The sequence below is a fragment of the Mus caroli genome, chromosome 16 (assembly GCF_900094665.2).
Source record: "Mus caroli chromosome 16, CAROLI_EIJ_v1.1, whole genome shotgun sequence".
NCBI lineage: Eukaryota > Metazoa > Chordata > Mammalia > Rodentia > Muridae > Mus > Mus caroli.
In genome coordinates, this window is record NC_034585.1 from 43,599,024 (window position 1) to 43,608,257 (window position 9,234).

General features: G+C 38.6%; 1 protein-coding gene across 4 annotated transcripts in view; it reads right to left on the reverse strand.

Moving 5' to 3' along the window:
* Positions 1–9,234, reverse strand: part of Nectin3 (nectin cell adhesion molecule 3) — a 104,573-nt gene that overhangs the window by 67,281 nt on the left and 28,058 nt on the right. For all 4 annotated transcript variants that reach the window (XR_002379990.2, XM_029470386.1, XM_029470387.1 and 1 more), the window contains exon 2: positions 3,825–4,166. Coding sequence is in view for 3 of the 4 variants with exons in the window: in XM_029470386.1 (XP_029326246.1) it covers positions 3,825–4,166 (342 nt within the window). In the remaining variant the exon portion in view is untranslated. The remainder of the gene's footprint in view (positions 1–3,824; positions 4,167–9,234) is intronic.

Below are 9,234 nucleotides of genomic sequence, written 5' to 3' on the forward strand. Positions count from 1 at the left end.
CTAAGAATAGCAGCTCCAAAGTTCTCTGTATCTCTCCTTATCTTACCCCATGCTCTTTAATGTAGAACCATAATCCTAACTTGGTAAATGAACTTTTAAGTATCTTCTCATTAAAATCAATAAGGCAAATCCAAACCAGACAGCCTTACTTGACCTGCGCCTGAAGTGCACAACAGAACATTATTTGTGCAGGTTTTCTTTGATTCAACCTTAGGCTTAAGAGATTCATTTATCTAGCTTTTATTTTTTAAATTCACTTCAACTATTTATTCTCCCATAATTTAGATCCATGTGGAACGACTGTAGAGTTTATTTACACAGCAAGTCATGTATTTATATGAGGGTTTATCACTGGCGTACACTAGGGTTGTTCCTTGCTTTTCCTAAATAGTCCTATAACCATGGCTAATGCTCACGTCATAGTATATTTACAACAACTTTCTTTCTGCTTTGTACCAAATACTACACCTGCTTCTGTAATGGTTACCTTCAGTTCCGCCTACATTTACTCAAGGTGCCAATTAACCTGCAATCTCTATCACTAGCTATGTTACTAGGCTACTCAGGTTTCACCACTCTCATATATCACGTGACACAACTTTAAAATTTATATTTCTCAGGTTATGAATGAGCATAGAGACCATCACATATGTTTTAGGGTCATCTTTAACTTCTTTTTCTACCAAATCTATATTAAAGTTTTTAACTGTTATATAAAGGTTATACATAAACCACAGAAAAGTGTTTCTTCTAAATTATATGTAGCACAGGTTATTTTCTATCAGTTTCAAGCTTGCCATTATACTGTTCTGTGGGAGATTTTTGTTTTGTTTTTGTTCTCTGGTTTGTCTTGACACGCTCAGGAACTGAACCAAGGTCCTGTGGGTGCTAATCACTTGTGTCACTGAATTGTATCCCTAGTCCTTTTTGAAAAGTTAATCCAACTTTACTGGGTAATCTGTTATTTATTTTGATGGCTGACTATTTATATACTAAGAACTATTCTACGCTAAACTGAGGCTAACACTATGTGATTTTTGTTTGTGTCTAGTTCTTTCCATAAATTTATAGATTGATACACTTCCCCAATGGTACAAGCAATACTGTTTTAAAGCTTCTAGTAATTTCAACATCCTATGTCTCTTTAGATCCATTTGGGTGTTTTTAAGGCAATTCTGCTCTTCTCCCAAGGCTGGGCTCAAACTAACTCTAGAGCCTGCTGAGACTGTGAGCTTCTGTTCTGCCTGACTCTACATAAGGATGCATGGATTACAAGAATGGCTACAGCCGCATATGTAGCAGAGAATGGCCTTGTCAGGCATCAATGGGAGGAGAGGCCCTTGGTCCGGTTAAGGCTCGATGCCCCAGTATAGGAAAATTCAAGGGCAGGGAGGGAGGCAGGAGTGCATGGGTGGGTGGGGGAACACCCTCATAGAAGCAGGGGGAGGGGGATGGTAGACAGATTTTGTGGGGGGTTGGGGGGCGGGAGAGGGGATAACATTTGAAATATAAATAAAGAAAACATCCAACTTTTTATAAAAAGAACGTACCCCCAAGTTAAGGTCAATTCATGTGGCAGTGGGGAGTCACAACCCAACCTACATGCATGACAGACACTCTACCAGCTGAGCCATATCTGCAGCCACAAGTTTGTTTCCAAAGTCTTGTTTGTACAGGGTATTGAATACAAGACTGTCCTTACTTGTAAAACTGGTGGTACTCAAATGGAAGACAGACTTGAATTTCAATTATTAATGTAGAAATACTTTCACAGTAAAGATCATTCTCTCCAGGAAAGATCTTTCTTTCCTTATGCCAAGCTCCTATAAACTAAGCAGGCCAGGTCTTTTGAAGTCCAGCCTACTGAAACGTAATACACATACGGGGTCTGTGACGATGTAAGCAGGATTTGCTTTGAGTTTACTGTTACTCAGAGTGCAAATCTTTGAGATACAAAGCAAATACGTTTAGCCATTCCACACTGGACAGAACTGCACTTAGACTTTGCCTCTTGCGTCACTTGATTCCCAGCTCATCTCAGCATCAGGACCACGCTCCCTTATTAGCCAGTATCTCGTGGCTGGCTCTGTGCTCAGTGCACAGTCATCTTCTAGTGTTAATGCAATCATACTCTTCACAATATAGTTTGAGGTTCCAAATGTCTCAGAACTTATTTATATACTCACTAAAGCTTTCTTTTCCTCTTCAGGAAACATGTGTATGTAAAGTCAACTTTGAATGATACTATTTATCTCCAACTGGTTTTATCACGTTAGTTGACTTCTGTGTATAGATGCCCTCTGCTAAGCAGTCTTTCTCATCTCCTTCCATGGACCCCTTGTGATCTTGCTAAACCTAGAGAACACTATTCAGTAAGACACAAGGGGCCTCAAATGCACACAATTGAGACCACAGCTGCAGGACTATAAACTAAACTCTAAGCAGCAAGGTCTTATGAGAAGATGAGGCAGCAGCACACAGTTTATAGAGCCATGTTCATAGAGGAAACATCAAATTTCCTATTCAATCAAGTTATTTTTGTATGCTCCAGACTTGAAATTTCTTATATGTCATATGAATCCTTTGATCAAATGGCAAACTACTTTATCCGTGGTCCACTTCCAACCATATAAATTCCGTCAATCCTATACTTGTTCAGGGCACCTGTGTGATCACAGATATTCATCACAATGAGGAAGTGTTACTGGCATTTGATGGGTTGGAATCCATGGATCTCTAAAGCAGTCTATGATAAATAGGACAGAATCCACAACAACAACAAAAAAATCTAGCTCCCAAATTCCACAATTGAGAAATAAGGAAACTTTCCTCTAAAGATCTCTTAAACTTGGCTGTCTGTCAATCCCAGTAGAACGTTGCCCTAAATTTCTTTCCATGTGCCAAACTCATGCTACCCATTACTTAAGGACTCATGATCATTCCTTTTATAATGTACTTCTTGTCTGCTGTGTTCACCAGTTCATTCCTATATCTTATTCAGGAAATCTTACTGGCCTGAGGGAAAGGTGGGCTCCTGGAGCTGAGCAGAGAGGCTTTCTGAGGGAGATCTGTATTACTCTCCTTGCTAGCTATGGATTGCTCTTGTTCCTCCATCCCCGATCTTGACCACTACAGTACGCATCTGCATTTGCAGTCTGCTTTTCGATACACTTCAGGGAGTTACCACAAGGTAACAGATTTACTCAAACTTTCACCATAAACTCCAACAATTCAGGTAGGAAAATAAACCTAATTTATTGTGGAAAGCAGTGTATGATTCAAATAGGCCTACAAATCTTCAGTGGCAGGAACAAAAATCAATGGGAAAAACAAACAAAAAGACTCCCCAAGCCCAATTTTAGTCACCGGGACAAAGCAAACAGGAAAACTTAAACAACCAAAAAATGTGACTCAAGCTTTAAAGTGAAGAAATAAAAATGTTATAAATAATTCAGATTTTAAGAACAGGATCTCACTTTGTAGCCCCATCTAACATGAAATTCGTGGCAATCATCCCACCTCAGCCTTTCAGGAGCCAGAATAACAGGTATGAGTCACCACGCACACATGAGAATCCCATCCATTGTTGGAATTAAAGTGCTCTCTAGTATGAAAAACTCTACAGAGCACTACAGACAAATACACCCAAACTTTGCTTACACTGAGAGCCTAGACATATACAACTTTAAGACAGAATTTGAAAATGTGTATTTAATTTAAAGCAAATTTACAAAAATCCTTATTTTATATTCTTAAAAATATCTTTTCTTTTAATAATTTAAATTGTATTTCATAATAATCAAACCCAACTCAAGCACACTTACCTAACACAGTCACAGTTGTAGAGGACTGAGCATTTCCAAGTGGGAATGTAACGGCTTTGCATATATATTTTCCAGAATCTGAGAAGCCTATGTTATGCAGAGTAATTGTTGCATCATTAAGTGAATAGTTTTTAAACAAGACTCTTCCCTGATAATCTCCTTGAACAGAGAATCCATACTGAGGATGATGAACTGCAACAGTCTGTGTACTTTTGCCATGTATCTTCTCCCATGAGATCTGGGTTATAGTTTCATTCACTTCAATTAAACACTTTAATGAAACATTCTTTCCCCACACTGCTGTGACATGTGGCTCCACAATAATTGATCCAGCTAAGGCACCTATAGGGAAAACACAAAACACATAGTTTTGACTATGGAAAATTTATGTTAACATATAGTCACTCTCCCTCTTTCTATACACAAATTCACATCCCTCCCATCCACCCACCCATCTCACACACACACACACACACACACACACACACACATGCATGCACACACCTCTGAACAATAATAGATGAGATGGGATCTGGATTCAGTTAAAAGTCACATCCAAAGTGACTATCAAATCATTCAGCAATGAGCTCAGTAATAAGTGAACTACACTGGAAGTGAGCTTGGTGCAGATCCTCCCCCATCAAGACTCCACAGGAGATTTCGGACCTGGCTGATACCTTGAGTGCAGCATTAAGAGAAGGTAAAGCAGGACACTGCTGAGCCATGGGTATATACCCTTGCCCACAGAACCTAAGGCAAGTGGATGTTACTTCAAAGTTACTAAGTTTTAAGGTATTTATTAATACTTATTTGTATAAGATCTTAAGTCAAATATGTGATTCAAGTACTTTCTTGTGGAATCCTTCCATATTAAAATTTTCTATAAAAAATTTTTTTCAAGATAGACCGAATTCCAGAAAACACTGATGAAGAAATGATATATGAATATAAAACTGATTTTTTTCAGCTGAGTGAAGAAAACTTCCACAATCAAGTTTAAAATGAAATGACAGGAAACTTGTCAATTACTTCTTTCCTAAAAGCCAAAGACAATCATGATCGTTCTAAAGGAGACCAATACTAATCACGCTGTTCAGTAAATGCTTTACAACAGAGACAAACTGCCTTTAGAGCACTCACAACACATGACTGGACAAACAAAAAGACTATGGAGCCATAACTTTCAAAAATATCTTTAAAACTTAATTTTATGTCTAACAATTTATTTTTTTAATTAGGTATTTTCTTCATTTACATTTCCAATGCTATCCCAAAAGTATGTCTAACATTTTAAAATGAGTAAATATACATACTATACAAATACATATATATGGAGAATATAAAATATATGTTATATTTAAAAACACATAAATACATACTATATAAATACACAAACATACGGAGAAGGAATAAATAATTTGAATGCATTCCATTTTATTCAAATACTGTTTTCTCTTCCTTTTGTTTTGTTTGACAGTCTGGCTCTATAGAAAAGCTGGTCTTCAACCTCCTGACTCCTCTCACAGCCCCACACTGATTTACAGGCTGGTGCCACCACATCAAACAGTCCTAGACAACAATTTTAAACAGAAGGGATAATATTGTAAAAAATTAATTAGGTGGGAAAATGTGCCTTCTTACAGGTGACTATGGATCTCATAAGAAGGTATTGATCATTTATAACACTATATTTAACAGCCGTGGAAGAAAATGATTTCGTGTTCTTTACACCGTTGTTCACTATCATATCAAGCCTCTCAATTTCCCATCATTCACTATCCATGCAAACACTGCTATAACTCAAGCTGTACAGTGTGCACCTGAGGACATTCTACCATACTCATAGATCAGTGTCTTGCTCAGTCATCATCAGAGAAGTTTCCTTTTGTAACAGATGGAAACAAATACAGACAGCCACAACTAGACACCAGAGAGTAAGACACCTTGGAACACTCAGTCCTAAATGAGTCTCCATGAATGCCTTCTCCTCAAGGCTCAGAGAACCCTAAGGAAGAGAAGATGGAAAGACTGTAAGAGTCAGAGGGGATGAAGGATGCAAAGGAAACAAGGCCTTCTAAAAACAGCATGACTAAACATATATGAACTCACAGACTGTGGCAGCATGTGCAGGGCCTGCATAGGTTTGGGTTTGCATAGTGGGGTTCTAACGTTGAGGAGGAAGTGGATACAAGCCCCCATCCCTAACCCAGAAGCTATCGCCAACTGATACTACTCACAAATGAAAACTTACTTTCCCCAGTAGTCTCTCACTGGGTAAACAACCCACTCTTAAGACCAGGCCCCAGGCCCCAGGCCCAGCAATACACTGCCAACACAAAACAGACTCCTAATTTTTGAAGGTTCTTTATCTCATAATGCTCTGTCAGGAAATTTTTTATTTTTCTGGTTTGGTTTTGTTTTGTTTTGTTTCCACTTTTTTACAGGCCCATTTCATCTCTATTATGGTTTCTGGCTTTGTGTTTTACTGAATGACTGTGTGTGTGAGCCTGAGTCTCTAAGTCTGTATGTGTTCCCCAAGCTTTTCCTTTTGGTTCTGTACTACTCTGATTTGTTTGTTTTTATCTAATTTTATTTTATCATTTGTTTTTAGATGCCTGCTTCATCCTATTGAGAGAAAGACAGACTGTGGATGGGGTGGGGCTGGGGGAGGAGTAGGGAGGATCTGGGAGGAGATAGGGATAGGAAAATCAGAATCAGAATATATTGATTTTCAGTAAGAATAAATCATTTTCAAGTTGCTTTTGCAATAAGATGCACAATTATTATAGCATAAAGCCAAACTCTACATTGAAGCTACATTAAGCTCTACATCTTACACATGATATAACACACTGAATTATTCCAAGAATATACCAATACTATGATTGATAATAAAAGCTGACATAGCTGTGCGTGGTGGCACACGCCTTTAATCCCAGCACTCGGGAGGCAGAGGCAGGTGGATTTCTGAGTTCGAAGCCAGTCTGGTTTACAGAGTGAGTCCCAGGACAGCCAGGGCGACACCGAGAAACCCTGTCTTGAAAAACCAAAAAAAAAAAAAAAAAAAAAAAAAAAAAAAAAAAAAAACCTGACATAAGTTCCTTATCTGATCCCCAAAAAAAAAGAATTTAGTAACAACACTTAAAACCTGTCTTTTATCAAAGACTAACATATAAAGAAACAAGGCCTCTCAATAATAATACAGATTTTGCAAAACAGTCGCCATCATCACACTGAAATTATAAAAAAGAAGTAAAGTCCTTAAAGATGGTCTGCTATCACTGTCCCCATGTAAAATGAACTGTAAATTCAAACTAGTACAGGAAATCAGGACAAGGAAAACTGAAGACACATATTTATAAAGCACAAAGGTTGTATATTATTATCCTATTACTTGAGAAAAAAATCAAAATGATGAAGCGACATCAAATAATCTGGTTGCTCACATAACAAAACATATAAATCATAGCTATGTGTTATGATTAATTCAATTTGTATAAACTTACTGTAGAAAAAGTTAGACTTACTATCCAATAAATCAATTAATAAAATAGGTGAGTGACTAACACACACAGCAGTGTTCTGGCACTTGTATCTTGGGACTTCCAGCTTTTCAACAATGAGAAATAATCCCTGTGCTATTTAATCCACTTGGTGTATCTTGTATGCAACAGCAGCTGAAGCCGACCAACACAGATAGTATCAGAATAAACTTGGCAAACTACTACTGACTATATATCCTGATGGCCCACAAGAGCTAAAGCTGGATGGGTCGCCATTACTAAAAGAATATTTGTACATTAGTAAGCCAGGAGGGAGGAATGTGGAAGGCAGAAGAAAACAATTAATCCATTCATTCAAAATGTGTTTTTAAAAGCCAACAGTATTTAGATAACTCTCAGTTTGACAATAAAGATAAGAAAGAGACCAAGAAGAAGGCTGAGAGACTGTAATACACTTGGTAAGAAAAAGTGATCCTCAAGCAAACCTAACTTTAAGCCTCTACTTGTATCCATTCTGTTAGTGGTTCACTGGTCAAGAAGTCACACACACACATTACAGATGAAAAACACAGGACACAATATAATTTGACTCTCTTGAGGAAATGAATAGGGGTACACATATAAAGACCAATTTTGGTGTTTCTTTGTTTAAGCCTTAAGCCTCTACTCAAGGCTTTGCACTACCCAAAAAACGATGCTTCAGTTGTCCTCACACTCCATGGGTTTAAAATTATAGTACTTTTGTGAACACGGTTCCTGCTGCTTTCCAAATAAGACTTAAACATGTTTCCATTTCTGGATTAAACCAACAGGTTATAAACCACTTCTGAATAAGATTTTCCCATTTGGAACCTGGAAACTAGAGGAACAGATTTTCTGTTACAATTCTTAAGCCAAACTCGTTCAGAAGACCCTGTTTCCTGGGGCCTCCCCTGCTACACAGTAAGCCCATTCTGCCCCTGCTTTCTCATGGGAAGCCAGATTTAACTAAAAACAAACAAACAAACAAACAAAAAAACAAAACAAAGGAGTCCTAGATATGCGCAAATGCTTATTACAAGATACCTCAACTGCTTAAAATTTACCAATTAGTTAAGTTTCGAGGGTTCCCGGATCCCGCCAAGACTAGTCTATGCAGGTGAAAATGTGGACTACAGAAGCTAACAGCTTCTGGGACAGGCTGAAGCCACAGAGCTTCTGATGCAGACCCCCTTTTTGAGCTCCAGACATCCGGGCACCTTCCCTGCCAAAGGTGAGGTGTCCGCCCTGCACAGGAGGGCTTTACCACAGCATCTGGGGGAGCCACCTTGCTTCCCGGATCCGACCAAAACTAGTCTGCACAGGTGAAAGTGTGGACTACAGAAGCTAACTGCTTCTGGGACAGGCCCTGTTTCAGGCCTTCATCTTCTACCAGGAGGCAGATCTGACCTCCAGATATCTGTGCACCTTCCCTGCAAGAGGAGAGCTTGCCTGCAGAGAGTACTCTAACCCTGAAACTCAGGAGAGAGCTAGTCTCCCAGGGCGACTAATAGAGGCTAACAGAATCACAAAAGGAACAAGCTCTAAACAGAGACAACTATAACAACTAACTCCAGAGACTACCAGATGGCGAAAGGCAAATATAAGAATCTTACTAACAAAAACCAAGACCACTCACCATCATCAGAACCCAGCCTCACCTCAGCCAGTCCTGGGCACCACTACACACCCAAAAAGGTAGACCCAGATTTAAAAGCATATCTCATGATGATGGTAGAGGACATCAAGAAGGACTTTAATAACTCATTTAAAGAAATACAAGAGAACACTGCTAAACAGTTACAAGTCCTTAAAGAAAAACAGGAAAACACAACCAAACAGGTAGAAGTCCTTAAAGAAAAACAGGAAAACACATCCAAACAGGTGAT